Genomic DNA, 14,704 nt, shown 5'->3' on the forward strand with positions numbered 1-14,704 from the left:
AAAAAAAAAAAAAGAAGAAGAAGAAAGAAAGAAAAGAAAAACAAAAAAGCTTTATGGCAAAACGGAACTCCAACCTCTCTCTAAATTAGAGTGTAACATTAAGACCACCACTCTAAAACTGACAGCCATACAGCACACTAGAGAGGCTGGCAGGGAATGACAACTTCCTTGCTTCTGGGAGATGTTCGCAAATAAAATCTTCTAGATATTCTCTAGCCCTACAGTATTCTCTCCCTCTATTCCTCCACTGAATATCTTCCAAAAGCAAAGAAGTATGTGCCTGCGTGCGCGTGCATGCACACACACACACACACACACACACACACGCACACACTCCTATGTGCCAGAACTCATACCATCCACCTGCCAGGGAGCTATTTCTGAACTGCCCATGGTGGATGAGCAAATGCTTATTTCTGTCTCTGGCTTATATGATTATATTATCATCTTTCTTGTGGCTAATAAATCAAGAGTTAATCCCACAAAGCGACAATTGCTGTGAAACCCAAGTCTTGATTATGTTAATATTGCTTTTCTGTTCAGCCCTCCAAAATGACGTCAAATACAACATTTAATAATGAGTTTTATGGTTACCATAAATCTCCGGGGCTTATTTGTCCCTTAAAAGAGAATGTACCATAATTTTATGTGGTCTACAAAGGCCCTTCCTCTCTGCAATATAAAACATTAATACAAAACCAGTTGCCAAAGGACATGAACAGCAACTTACAAAATCAGAAATATAAAACGACGGCCTCTCACTATTTTTAAAATACAAGTTAGAACAATAATAAGACACCATTATTGCCTTTTAAAGTGACAACATTTTAGACAGAATAGGAAGTTTTGATGGGCCTGTGGGAAAACAAGTCATTTTAATACACTGCTGGTGGGAGTACCAATTAATACAGTCTCTCTTTTTTTGAAGGGCAATTTGCCAATATTTATGAAAATTTTAATTTTGTATAACTGCATATATACTTGATACAGCAATTCCATTTCTATCACTTCATTCTAAACTAATGTACATGTATACATAGACACAAGTATAGGATATTTATTGCAGCATTGTTTATAATTGAGAAAATAGGAAAATCTATACATCTATCAATAAGTGACTAGTTAAGCAATCGTTACCTCTATATAATGGAATATTAAAACAAACAAGGTAGATCTATATAGTTATGAAGAGATTTTCAAGTTTTTATATTACATGAAATGGGGGTTACATAAGTGTAGATATAGTATTATCCTATTTTGTAAAATAAGAGAAAAATATGTCTGTTAGCATATGTATAGAAAAAATTTGGTAGAACACACATAAAACAGTTAAGAATGAGTATCTTTAGGTGTGAGATTTAGGAGGATTTTTACTTTCTATGTTATTTATTTCAGTAATATTTGTATTTTGATACAATCATATGTTACACTTACAACCAGAAAAAATAGATAGATTAGCTAGATAAATAGATAGATAGATAGATAGATAGATAGATAGATAGATAGATAGATAGATAGATAGATAGATAGAACCACTTGTGGCTATATTTGAGATTCTGCGGGCATATCTGTGAGCTCTGCTTAGATATGAGCAGAAGTGTGGTGTAGTGGAGTCCAAAAATCAATATTTGAGTCCCAGTTCTGCCCCTTACTAGCTATGTGAACATGGACAATTAATGCATGAAAACCTTTTAGGGCAGTGTCTGGCATATAGTGAGTACTATATGAATGTTAAATAAATAAACCCACGTCACTTCTCTCTGTGTCTCATTCCTCTATGGTTTGACAGGAATAATAATTACCTACCTTACAGGCCGTTAGGAAAGATGATGCAATAATCACTCACGTTTAGGTTATGTATGTGAGAGTGTTTATAAACTGTAAAGCCCCATGTAAATGTTGGCTGCCAAGTTTGCCATAGTCATTCTTAGAAGCCTCTTTCTTCTCCAACAAACTCTTTTGCACCCTCATACATGCAAGCACGTCTGCACTGAGCCCTGCTGCAACCTCCATGCCCCCAGCAGGGCTCGGAGGAGGCTGCACAGTTATGAGGCAGGACAGGGGCTTTGCCCTTCTGTTTGACCAGGCAAGCTGCATTCTCTGACGGGCCTCTCTAGGGTCTGCTTCAAAGACCACTTGTGTCTTTGCACATGATTTAACTATCCATTGCAGATGTCTGCTTGGATGCTGCCATCTGTTCCCTGGCAATTTTTAAGTCCAAATTGCATGATTGCTCCCCTGAAGCATGTTCTTTCTTTATTTGTCTCCTCTGTGTCTCTTTGCCTCTATCCTGTTTCCTTTTATTTTTAATTACATTTATTGTTTTCCCCACTTAAAAAATGTTTTTTTCCTTTATAAAAATGATACTGTGCATGCATTTTAGAAGAAGTGAAAGTACTAGAAAGTAAAAAGATAAGAACAAAGTCAGCCAAAGTCCTACTACCCAGAGACAACCACCATTAACATTTTGGTATATTTCCTTTGGCTTTTTTTTCTGTGCATGGGTTTTGCTTGTTTCTATGTAGCTAAAACCATACTGTACAAAAAATGGGGTATCCTGCTTTTCTCACTTAACATTATGACATAAGTGTTTTCCATGTTAGGAAAAACTTACCATAAACCTCATTTAAATGGCTATGTTACAGTGTTGGAGAGGCTGTGGAGAAAAACGAACCCTTATACTCTGTTGGTGGGAATGCAGCCGTTATGGAAGGCAGTATGGAGGTTCCTCAAAAAATTACGAACAGAATTACCATATGACCCAGCAATCCCTCTCCTGGGTATCTACCCAAAAAATCTGAAAACATTTATACATAAAGACACGTGTGCTCCAATGTTCATTGCAGCTTTGTTTACGGTGGCCAAGACATGGAAACAACCAAAATGTCCTTCGATAGATGAATGGATAAAGACGTTGTGGCATATATACACAATGGAATACTATCCGGTGGTAAGAAAAGATGAAATAGGAACATTTGTGACAACATGAATGGATCTTGAGAATATAATGCTAAGCGAAATAAGTCAGACAGAAAAAGCAGAGAACCATATGATTTCACTGATATGTGGTATATAAACCAAAAACAACAAAAGAACAAGACAAACAAATAAGAAACAAAAACTCATAGACACAGACAATAGTTTAGTGGTTACCAGAGGGTAAGGGGGGAGTGGGGGGCGGGAGATGAGGGTAAGGGGGTTCAAATATATGGTGATGGAAGGAGAACTGACTCTGGGTGGTGAACACACAATGGGATTTATAGATGATGTAATACAGAATTGTACACCTGAAATCTATGTAATTTTACTAACAATTGTCACCCCAGTAAATGAAAAAAATGCTATGTTACAGCCTCAGGAATGCCAGGCACCATTTTATTTGTATTCAGAAAATTTATATAACATAAAAGACACCATTTTCATCGTTTTAAAGCATACAATTCAGTGGCGTTTAGTACATTCACAATGGTGTATGACCATCACCATTATCTAGTTACAGAACATTTTTATCAACCCCAAAGGAAACCCTGTACCCATTAAGCAGTCATTCCCCCATTTGCCCCTCTCCCCAGCCCTTAGCAACCACTGATCTGCTTTATGTCTCTGTGGATTTGCCTATTCTGACATTTCATATAAATTAAACCATACACTGTGTGGTTTTTGGTGTCTGGCTTCTTCCACTTAGCATAGTGTTTTCAAGGTTCATGCATGCTATAGTATGTGTCAGTACTTTAATCCTTTCTATGGCTGAATAATATTCCATCTTATGGATACCGGCATACCACATTTTGTTTATTGAGTCATCAGCTAATGAATATTTGGGTTGTTTCTACCCTTTGGCTGTTATGAACAGTGCTGCTATGAACATTTGTGCCATTCTGTTTATTTGAACATGTTTTCATTTATTTTGGGTATATACCTAGGAGTGGGTCATACAGTAATTCTATGTATAACTTATTGAGTAACAGCCAAACTGTTTTCCACAGTGGCTGCTCCATTTTACATTCCCACCAGCAATGTATGAGGGTTCCAATTTCTCTACCTCCTCTTCAAACCCTTTTTTTAAAAAAAATTAGTAACCATCTCAGAGGGTGTGGAGTGATATTTCATCAAGATCTTGATTTGCGTTTTCCTAATGACTAAAGACTTTGCATATCTTTTCATGAGCATGTTGCCATTTGCATATCTTCCTTAGAAAAATGTCTATTCAAGTCCTCTGCCCATTTTTTAATTGGGTTGCTTGTCTTTTTGTTGTTGAGTAGTAGGAATTCTTTATATATTCTGGATATAGGACCTTATGAGATATATGACCTGCAAATATTTTCTCCCATTCTGTAGGCTGTCTTTCACTTTCTTGATAGTGTTTTTTAATGCACAAAAGTTTTTAACTATGATAAAGTCCACTTTATTTTTCCATTTGCTGCTTATTCTTTCGTGTCATTTCTAAGAATCTATTGCCAAATTCAAAGTCATTAAGATTTACCTCTATGCTTTCTTCTAAGAGTTTTATAGTTATAGTTCTTATATTTAGGTTTTTCATCCATTTCGTTAATTTTTGTATATGACGGGAAGTGAAGGTTCAACTTCATTTTTTACACGTGTTTACATGTGTACATATGCATACATGGATACATGGATATGTGTGTACATAACTAGTTGTCCTAATACCATTTGTTGAAGAGACTATTTTTCCCCCATTGAATGGTCTTGGCACCCTTGTAGAAAATTAATTGACTATACTTGTATGGGTTTCTTCCTGGATTCTTATTAATCTGTTTCATTGATCTATATCTATCCTTATGCCAAAAACACACTGTTGTGATTGCTGTAGCCTTGTAGCAAGTTTTGAAATTGGAATGTGTGAGTCCTCCAACTTTGTTCTTTTTCAAGATTGTTTTGGCTATTCAGGGTCCCTTGCAATTCCATATGAATTATAAGATCAACTTTTCCATATCTGGAAAAAAAAAAGAGGCCATTGAGATTTTGATAAAGTTTGCATTGAATCTATAGATCTTTGGGGAATATTGGCCATCATAATATTAAATCTTGCTATCTTAATATTAAATCTAGGAACAGAATCTTTCCCATTTATTTAGGTCTTCTTTAATTTCTTTAAGCAATGTTTGTAGTTTGAGTGTAGAAGTCTTTCACCTACTTGGTTAAATTTATTCTTAGATCTTATTCTTTTAGATGTTATTATGTATAAATAAAATTGCTTCCTTAACTTAATTTCAGATTTTTCATTACTAGTGCGTATAAATACCATTAACTTTTGTGTGATGATCTTGTATCCTTCAACTTTGCTGAATTTGTTTATTAACTATCTTTTTTGCAGATTCTTTAGGATGTTTTTATGTCAGATCGTATCATCTGTGAATAGAGATAGTTTTACTTCCCCCCCCCCACACACACACACAGTTTCAATGTCTTTTATTTCTTTTTCTTGCCAAATTGTTCTGGCGAGAACTTCCGGTGTAATGTTAAGTAAAAGTGATGAAAGTGGTCATTCTGGTCTAGTTCCTGATCTTAGAGGGAAGCTTTTAGACTTTCACTATTAAGTGTGATATTCATGGCTGTTTTTTTGTAGATGCCCTTTATCAGGTTGGGGAAGTTCCCTTCTATTTCTAGTGTGTTGAGTGTTTTTATCATGAAAAGGTATTGGATTTTGTTAAATGCTTTTCTTGCATCAATTGAGATATACATTTGTATTTTCCCCATCAATCTATTAATGTGTATTACATTAGTTGATCAATTTTTTAAACTATTTTTATTTTTCAATTACAGTTGACATACAATATTATATTAGTTTCAGGTGTACAACATAGTTAGTAGATATTTATACAACTTACAAAGTGATCACCTCAATAAATCTAGTACACATGTGACACCATACATAGTTATTACAATATTATTGACTATACTCCTTATGCTATGCTTTACATCCAAATGACTATTTTGTAACTACCAATTTGTGCTTCTTAATCCCTTCCCCTTTTCCACCTGTCCCCCAACCCCTTCCCATCTGGCAATCATTAAAATGTTCTCTGTATCTATGAGTTTGTTTCTGTTTTGTCTGTTCATTTATTTTGTTCTTTAGATTCCACATATAAGTGAAATCATATGGTATTTCTCTTTCCCTGTCTGACTTGCTCCACTCAACACAGTACCCTCTAGGTCAATCCATGTGGTGCAGATGGCAAGATTTCATTCTTTTTTTTATGACTGAGTAATATTCCATTTATGTATATGCACCACCTCTTCTTTGTCCATTCATCCATTGATGGACACCCAGGTTGCTTCCATATCTTGGCTATTGGAAATAATGCTGCAATGAACATATGGATGCACATGTCCCCTGAAAGCAGTGTTTTGGGTTTCTTTGGATAACTACCCAGAAGTATGATTACTGAGTCCTTCTTTGTCACTTGTTATGGCCTTTGTTTTAAAGTCTGTTTTGTCTGGTATAACTATTATTATCCCAACTTTGTGTGTGAGTGTGTCATTTCCATTTTCATGAAATGTCTTTTTCCATCCCTTTACTTTCAGTCTATACATGTCTTTGGATCTGAAGAGACTCTTGTAGGCAGTATATATAAGGGTCTTGTTTTCTTATCCATTCAGCCCTCCTATGCTTTTTAATTGGAACATTTAATCCATTTACATTTAAAGAAACTGTTGATAGATATGTAGTTATTGCCATTTTATTATTCATGTTTTTGAACTTTTTTTCTTCTTCTTCTTAAGTCAGCTGACAGTCTTATGAGAGCTCCCTTGTAGATAACTACTTTTCTCTTGCTGCTTTTAAGAGTCTCTCATTGTCTTTAACCTTTGGCATTTTAATCATGATGTGTCTTAGTGTTAGCCTCCTTGGGTTCATCTTGTTCGGGATTCTCTGTGCTTCCTGGGCTTGTATGTCTATTACCTTCACCAAGTTAGGGAAGTTTTCCGTCATTGTTTCTTCAAACAGGTTTTTAATTCCTTGCTCACTCTCTTCTTCTGGTACCCCTATGAAGCAAATATTTGTACACTTGATGTTTTTCCAGAGGCCCCTTAAACTCTCCTCATTTTGTTGGATTCTTTTTTCTTTTTGCTGTTCTCATTGGGTGTTTTCTGCTACCTTATCTTCTATGTTGCTGATTCGATCCTCTGCTTCATCTAATCTACTATTGGTTCCCTAATTATTCCCTAAAGAATAATCTAATGTATTCTTTATTTCGATTATTGTATTCTTCATCTCTGACTGGATCTTTTTTATGTTTTCTATCTCCATTTTTATGTTTCCGATCTCTTTGTTGAAGATCTCCCTGAGATCATAGAGCATCCTTATAACCAGTGTTTTGAACTCTACATCTGGTAGATTGTTTGTCTCCATTTTGTTTAGTTCTTTTTTTGGAGCTTTGTTCTGTTCTTTTATTTGGGACATGTTTCTTTGTCTCTCCATTTGGGCTGCTTCCCTGTGTTTGTTTCTATGTATTAAGTAGATCTGCTATGTTTCCCAGTCTTAGTAGAGTGGCCTTATGTAGTAGGTTTCCTATGGGGCCCAATGGCACAGTCTCCCTGGTTACCTGAGCAGGCTGCTCCAGGTATGTCCCTTGTGTGGGTTGTGTGTGCCCTCCTGTTGAAGTTGAGCCTTGGTTGAGGTTTGCACGTCAATAGGAGGGCCTGACCTTCAGGCTGATTGGTTTTGAGGACTGGCTGTGACTACAATAGGGGAGCTGGTGTGCAGCAGCTGACCCTACCAAGCAGGATTCACTTTAATGGGGCTCTGGTGCCTGCCCATTCTGCCCTTTGGGTGTGTCATTTAAGGGTGGTGGTCTGGTGTGGTCTGAAGCTGGACACCAGGGTTTCTTGGGGGGCGGGGGTTGCATGCCAAGTCAGCTGCTGCTTGTGCCCTGCCAGGGGCCACTTGGTATGAGTTATAAAGTGATCTGCAGATGGTTGCCACTTGTGCTGGGCTTAGAGGTGCCTGGGAGAGGCTACGCTGGGATCCTAGGCCAGCTGCTGCTAGTGCCGAACTTGGGGCTGCTTAGCAAGAGGTATGGAGCATGGTGAGGCCAGATGACACTTGTTTGGGGTTTGTGGATTTTTGAGAGGTTTTAGGACAGTCCACAGCAGGCCATTTTTGTGGAAAAGCCACTGATAGGCCCACAAGTTGGGTGGGGCAGGTTCTCAGAGAATCTCCAGGGCAGGGCCAATGCTGTTAGTTAGGTTGATGGAGACTAAGATATGGCGGCTGCCTGTGTCTGCATGCTGGGTGTGGGGAGGGCTCAACAAAGAAACTATGGCTTCTGCCAACACATCTGTCTAGGAGAAAGCTACCCCTCCTGCCCTTGCCCTAAAGCCAGACAATTCAGTTCCTCCCCATATTTCCCTGGTGCCTTTCGAGCTGCTGCTCCCACACTGGAGCTCAGAGTGAGAGAATCCAACAGTGAGTATGTCCATTCTCTGACCCTTTAATAAGAATGCCTGGGAGTCCATCAGCCCTCTGTCTCACTCAGCCACAATCTCCACTGCTTTCACAGCCAGAAATTGTGGAGATTTCCCAGCACTGGAACCCTAGGTGGGGAGCCTAGTGTGGGGCTGGGACCCCTCACTCCCGGGGAGGGGGTCTCCACAGCTGAGATATCTCTCTGAATTTTTTTAAACCACCACACATGAGTATGGGGCTAGCCTGTTCTGCATCTCCACCCCTCCTACTGGTCTCGAGGTGGCTTCTCCTGTATATCTTTAGTTGTAGGACTTCTATTCAGCTAGACTTCAGGTGATTCTCAATTGTGGTAGTTCTATAGTTTAGTTGAAGTTTTGACATGGTCGTAAGAGGAGGCAAGCACAGCATTCACCTACTCAGCCATCTTGACCTGGCTCCCTTGATCGGTTTTTATATGTTGAAACACCTTTGCATTCCTGGAATAAATTCCACTTGGTCAGGGCATATAGACTGCTGGATTAATTAATATACTGCCAGATTCAGTCCGCTAGTAGTTTGTTGAAAATTTTTGCATTTATATTCATAAAAGATATTAGTCTGTAGTTTCCTTTTCTGGTGATGTCTTTGTCTGCCAGCTACCATTTTTTAACTTTCTAGCAGATTGATATAGCAAGACATTGTGCCCCACGTCTTTCTCTGACATAGCCTGGGGGGAAATAAAACTTTTTCCACAATGGGTTTTTTGATTCATATAATTTTATGTTGCTTTTTGCTAAGTTCCAAAGATGTTTTGCCTGGTGATGCCATGTTTAAGAAACTTTTAAGCAGAATTGAATTCATTGAGCATTAAACAATGACAGTTTTTCCCCAGAATACTCCAACTTTTGTATTATCTGATTTTCAGGACAATGGCATGGTCAATGGACAATGGTCTTGGCGCCTACTGTCCATTTCCAGTGCCCAGCATAATGATTGGCACATAGTAGGTCCTTTATAGCTATTGACTGAATAAATGTATTAGGGCACTGAGTTGGAAGCCAATGGGTGGGCAGATGGAGGGCTGTCCCTTGTGCAAAAGTATCAGGGGTGTGGGTGAAGCATTTGGCATATTATGAGAAGTTCTAAACTGCAAACTGAACTTGTGCCCTGCCCTCTGTTTTAGAGAACTTTTGGCGAAAGATCAGGTGAGAGTTCCCTCTTTCTGTCAGGCCCCAAAAGTAATAAATACACTTATTTTAAAAGTCAGTGAGTAAAAGGTTTAGAGTTCTAAGAGATAGAAACTCTGAATGATTTTTCCCTTTATTTTCTGAAGACAGCATTAAGTAATCATCAGATGTATTCTGTACTTGGTTTCTGTGTGTGTCTGTTTTTGTCTCGGCAAAATTTTTCCTTGAAATGCTGAAGTGTTTCAAAGGTTAGGGAACTGAGATCCTAGGCATCTTAGGAAGAGTAGACAAATGAAGTTCAGGCAGTGTGGGCGTGACCTGGTCACTGGTTCTTCCCCATAACATGACCTGCTTTCCTCTACTGTACCCAAGATTTCTGATCCAGAGCGCCTGACTGACCATCCGTATCTGAGTATATTAGTTACTAAGGTGCTATAACAAAGAACAACAAACTGGGGGGCTTAAACGACAGAAATTGATTGTCTCACAGTTCTGGAGGCTAGAAATCTGAGATAAATTGTTGGCAGGGTTGCTTCTTTCTGAGGGAAAAATCTGTTCCACCCCTCTTTCTTATATTCTGATTGTTTATTTATAATATTTGGTGTTCCATGCCTTCTGCTGCATCATCTCAATCTCTACCTGTGTGCCTGCTCCCTGTGTGTGTGTCAGTGTCCAAATTTGCCCCTTTTATAAGGACACTAGTCATATCAGATTAAGGGCCCACCTTACTCCAGTATGACCTTATCTTTACTTAAGTAATTATATTTGTAATGACCTTATATCCAAATATGGTCACATTCTGAGGTGCTGAGGTTTAAGACTTCAATATATGACGTTTGTGGGGATACAATTCAACTCATAATACTGCGTGAGGCTCAAGGCCTAGTTAACCACCTGGCAATACCTCCTATCAGTGGAGGGAGAGGAGGCAAAACAGATTTGGTGGAAGGGGCCCACCAGAGGCATTGGCTATGTCTATACTGTGGAAAATTTAGCCACTCTGAGAGTGAGGATACAGCATGCCTGCCTCAACTGGGAAATGTCACTACTCATGCAGAAAAGAGAAGAAGGAAGATACTCATTCCCATAGTATATGAAAGCTGTACCTCAGCAAGGGCTCTTCTGGCTCTTAGTATCACAAAGTCTTGCAAATAAGTGTTCAGGAACATTGAAAACCTTTGTAGACCAAGTCTGAACAGATATAATAGATAGGTGCTTGACACAGGGGAGCTCCATTTCCCACATCACTGTGGACATAATATGGACAACCACAGAGAACTGGAGTTACTATCTGTCACCCACTGCCTACAATTCCCACTGGTATTGTGAGTAACCAACTAATCTTTAGATAAACCAGATCTGCCATATATCCAACTTTGAGCCTTGTTTCTGTCACCAGTCACGAGCCACAGAGTTATCCAACACATTCCCTTCTCCAGTACCCAGGCTGCTGACCATGTATGTGGCCTACCAACAGCCCTTCTTAGAATTGGAGGCAGAGGAATTACCCTCATATAGGTAATGTGATTGTTCTTTCAAATATTGGGTTCGAGGCCCATGTCTTATCCAACAAAATGGATGTCCTTAATCATAAATCCAGAAGCACCCTGGGAAATTCATTTACTCGACAATGGTGGTCATTGAGTACTGACTATGTGTGCTAGAATACAGTGATAGAGTGAACTCATGTTCACACCAGGTCCCTGGCCTTAGTTAGTTTGCATTCCAGAGAGAAAGGCAGTCAATAAACAAGCAATGAAAAGAATTACAAATTGTGAAAAGTGCTCTAAAGGAAATTCACAGGCTGATGAGCTAGATGATGGGAGGGATAGGGATGGGAGAGATGGGAATGTTTACGTTAGATAACATAGTTAAGGAAGGCCTCTGTGAGGAAGAACCATTTTAACTTAGTCCTACGAGATGAAAAAGAGCAGGCTTACAGAGATGTGGAGAAAGACCGACTCAGACATGGGTAATAGCATGTGCAAAGGCCTTGAGGTAGGGCTGTGTTTGGCATGTCTAAGGAATAGGAAGAAAGCCAGAGTGTCTAGGTTGGAGTGAAAGAGAGAAAGCATGGTAGTAAATGAGGCCCACGAGGCAGTGGGATACTAGATCATGCAGTACTTTTTGGGTTTTATTAAAGCATTTGGATTGTATTCTAATTGTGATGGAAACTTATTGGCAAGAGTGAATGACCTGACTTAATACATTAAAGGATTGCTCTGGCTGCTATAGCCTGGAACAGGCTATACAGAGCAAGAGTGGAAGCAGGGAAACCCATTAGGAGGCTATTTTTGCTTTATTCCTTACCTCCTGCTCCATTCTGCAACTATTCAGTTCCTGACCTCAGTCTTCACTCCTTGCTAGCTCCACTCTCACCCCTTAGACCTTATAACAGATTTGGTTTCTTCTGTTTCACCCTTAGTATTCTTCCATGCACATGGTTTTGTGCATGGCTCCCTCCAGTTAGAAGATCTGAATCACCCTCTGCCTAATCTAGGCTTGGCCCCAGCGCCCATCTACCACAATGACCCACACAGTTAGGAGGCTGGGGACTTGTCTAGAGCCTAAAGGGGGCTGAACCATTGTTTCAAGGATAGAATATTTTTTCCAAGAAGAATATGATGAATTTCTCACCAACTGAAGGACAATTAGAACTAACTGATTACCTAAAAGAATCATTACTTTGACTCATGGATTTAAAACTGAGTCTGGAAAACCTTGTGGCTGCTTTAAAGTGACCTCTGCAGGGCTAAAATCACTCACCAATAGCATTCCTCACAAAACCCATTCCAACTTCCCAATACCACGGACTCTTCCACTTTTTCTTCCATGACTACTGAAGACTCCTGGATCCCTCTATTCCTAGATCCCTTTATTCCATGACCCATGACCCCTCACACACAAACACACACATAAAAAAAAAACCCACTTAGAGTTTATGTCACATACACCACCACCTTACAGGTGTTTAACGATCAAATATATGGTGATGGAAGGAGAACTGACTCCGGGTGGTGAACACACAATGGGATTTATAGATGATGTAATACAGAATTGTACACCTGAATCCTACGTAACTTTACTAACCATTGTCACCCCAATAATCTTTAATTTAAAAAGTTTTATAATTGCAAATTAAATTAATGTATTAAATCAGCATATATGTACTGAATGTCTAACCTATGTGTCAAGACCTATGCTGGATGTTTTGGATAAAGAAATGGAGTAAACACAGTTTCTTGCCTTTGAGGAAACAGACAGGGAAAAGATAAATCAACATCTTAGTGGGTAGTCAAGGCCAGGTGACAGAGTTGCCAGTGTGCCCCATAAGTCCCATTTCAAGCTTTAGTGTAAGAAACATCGTCTCCCATCAGGCCCTGCACACAGCAGGAAGCCAGTCAGTGTTTGTTGTTGATGGTGATGATGAGTTGGTATTTTTGCAGAAGATTAGCTCTCAAATCTGAGAGCTGTTCAAATTAAACCCCAGATCTATTTCATCACGAATTGTCACTCACTGGCGTGGATGACCTTTTAACTAAAGACTGATAAGCTAAATAAGCAATGATAACCATTGAGTTTACTTAATATGGATGAAATTGCAGTTTTCCAAGACAATATTTTCCTTAAGTCTCCAAATTACCAGCTACTTCAGTTGAACTGTTTTAATCATCTGTTTGCTGCAGAATTGAAACAAAGACAGAATCTATCTCCATACCTGTCACAGAGTCAAAGTAAGGTCTGGACCTCCCCAGAACACATGCCTGTGTGTCACTGTGAATTAGTGACCAGTGTTTGGCACACCTCAATTTCTGTGTCTATATTCTGTGATTGTTGCCATGTATATATAATGGAAACAGAAAGATGGTCGCATAATGTTCCAGGGAGCTTTAAATAAAGCATTATGCATGAAAGAAAGTGACCCAAAAGAAAACCCAAAGTTTGTGTTAGGTGTCCATTAACCACCAAATTGCAATTCAGAGTTGCATTAAGAAATGTCAAAAAACAGGGGTGGCCGGTTAGCTCAGTTGGTTAGAGCTTGGTGCTGACAACACCAAGGTTGCCGGTTCAATCCCCACATGGGCCACTCTGAGCTATGCCCTCCTTAAAAAATAAGGAAGGAAGGAAGGAAGGAAGGAAGGAAGGAAGGAAGGAAGGAAGGAAGGAAGGAAGGAAGGAAGGAAGGAAGGAAGGAAGGAAGGAAGGGGAAGAAAGGAAGGAAGGAAGGAAGGAAGGAAGGAAGGAAGGAAGGAAGGAAGGAAGGAAGGAAGGAAGGAAGGAAAGGAGGAAAGGAGGAAAGAAAAAAAGAAAGAAAGGTAAAAAATAGTAGTCCAAGCTACTACAGTCTACTTGAGGCCAGCTCTCCATCAGTCATGCATAATACTGAGTGAATGGATTCATTTACTAAAGCTCCAGCTTGTCCTACAGCCATATTGACCAAAAGGAAGTCATTGAGAGGCATCCCAGCAATTTTACAAATGGGTTATTTCTGTAACCTACATGAGACATTGAAAGATAATAAGAACACATTTTCTTACCTGAGAGAAAGATAAAACTTGACATGAGAATCAATCCATAAAGCCTCTGGTATATGATATGTCCTTTCATTGTCTAAACCTGTATTGAAAAAGTCAGAAATATTCCCAGCTCAGATTCAGAACAAACAATTTCTAAGTGTATGTGACCATACTTCTCCTTCACATTTCACTCAAGGTTTTTTGCTATTCTTAAAGCCATGTCAGCCAGCCATAACCTAGACACTTGAGTGAGTTATGCAGCCTGGGTGAAACCTCACTGATTGATTTATTTGCATATCTGTCCAACAAATTTTATTGATTGACTACTATGTGAAAGATACTGTGTTACACACTGGGAATACAGTGCTGGGAAGACAAGACAGAGATACCTGCCCTCATGGGGCAGTTAGCCCAGAAGGGAAGACAAATATTAAATGCATAATTGCAAAATGTGATGCATTCAACCTTAATGCACACAAGTTCAATTCAACCTTTGGCTTTAACTATCCTAAACTTTTTTAAGGAAGCGCTATGCAAGAAGACCTTATTGGTAAAACTAACCCATCAAATTATTCTATTTTTAAAGCAGATCT

The 14,704-nt window shown here is 39.1% G+C and overlaps 1 protein-coding gene and 1 non-coding gene across 2 annotated transcripts in view; one reads left to right on the plus strand and one right to left on the minus strand.

The window, feature by feature from the left end:
* ADGRG4 (adhesion G protein-coupled receptor G4) overlaps nucleotides 1-14,202 on the minus strand; it is a 108,701-nt gene extending 94,499 nt beyond the window's left edge. The window contains exon 1 of the mRNA XM_033125427.1: nucleotides 14,133-14,202. Coding sequence (XP_032981318.1) covers nucleotides 14,133-14,202 — 70 coding nt within the window. The remainder of the gene's footprint in view (nucleotides 1-14,132) is intronic.
* TRNAV-GAC (transfer RNA valine (anticodon GAC)) lies at nucleotides 13,608-13,681 on the plus strand. The gene has a single exon. It is a non-coding gene; the product is annotated as a tRNA-Val (tRNA).
* Nucleotides 14,203-14,704: the final 502 nt, after the last annotated feature.

This window comes from Rhinolophus ferrumequinum, chromosome X, assembly GCF_004115265.2.
Source record: "Rhinolophus ferrumequinum isolate MPI-CBG mRhiFer1 chromosome X, mRhiFer1_v1.p, whole genome shotgun sequence".
In the NCBI taxonomy this organism is placed as follows: domain Eukaryota; kingdom Metazoa; phylum Chordata; class Mammalia; order Chiroptera; family Rhinolophidae; genus Rhinolophus; species Rhinolophus ferrumequinum.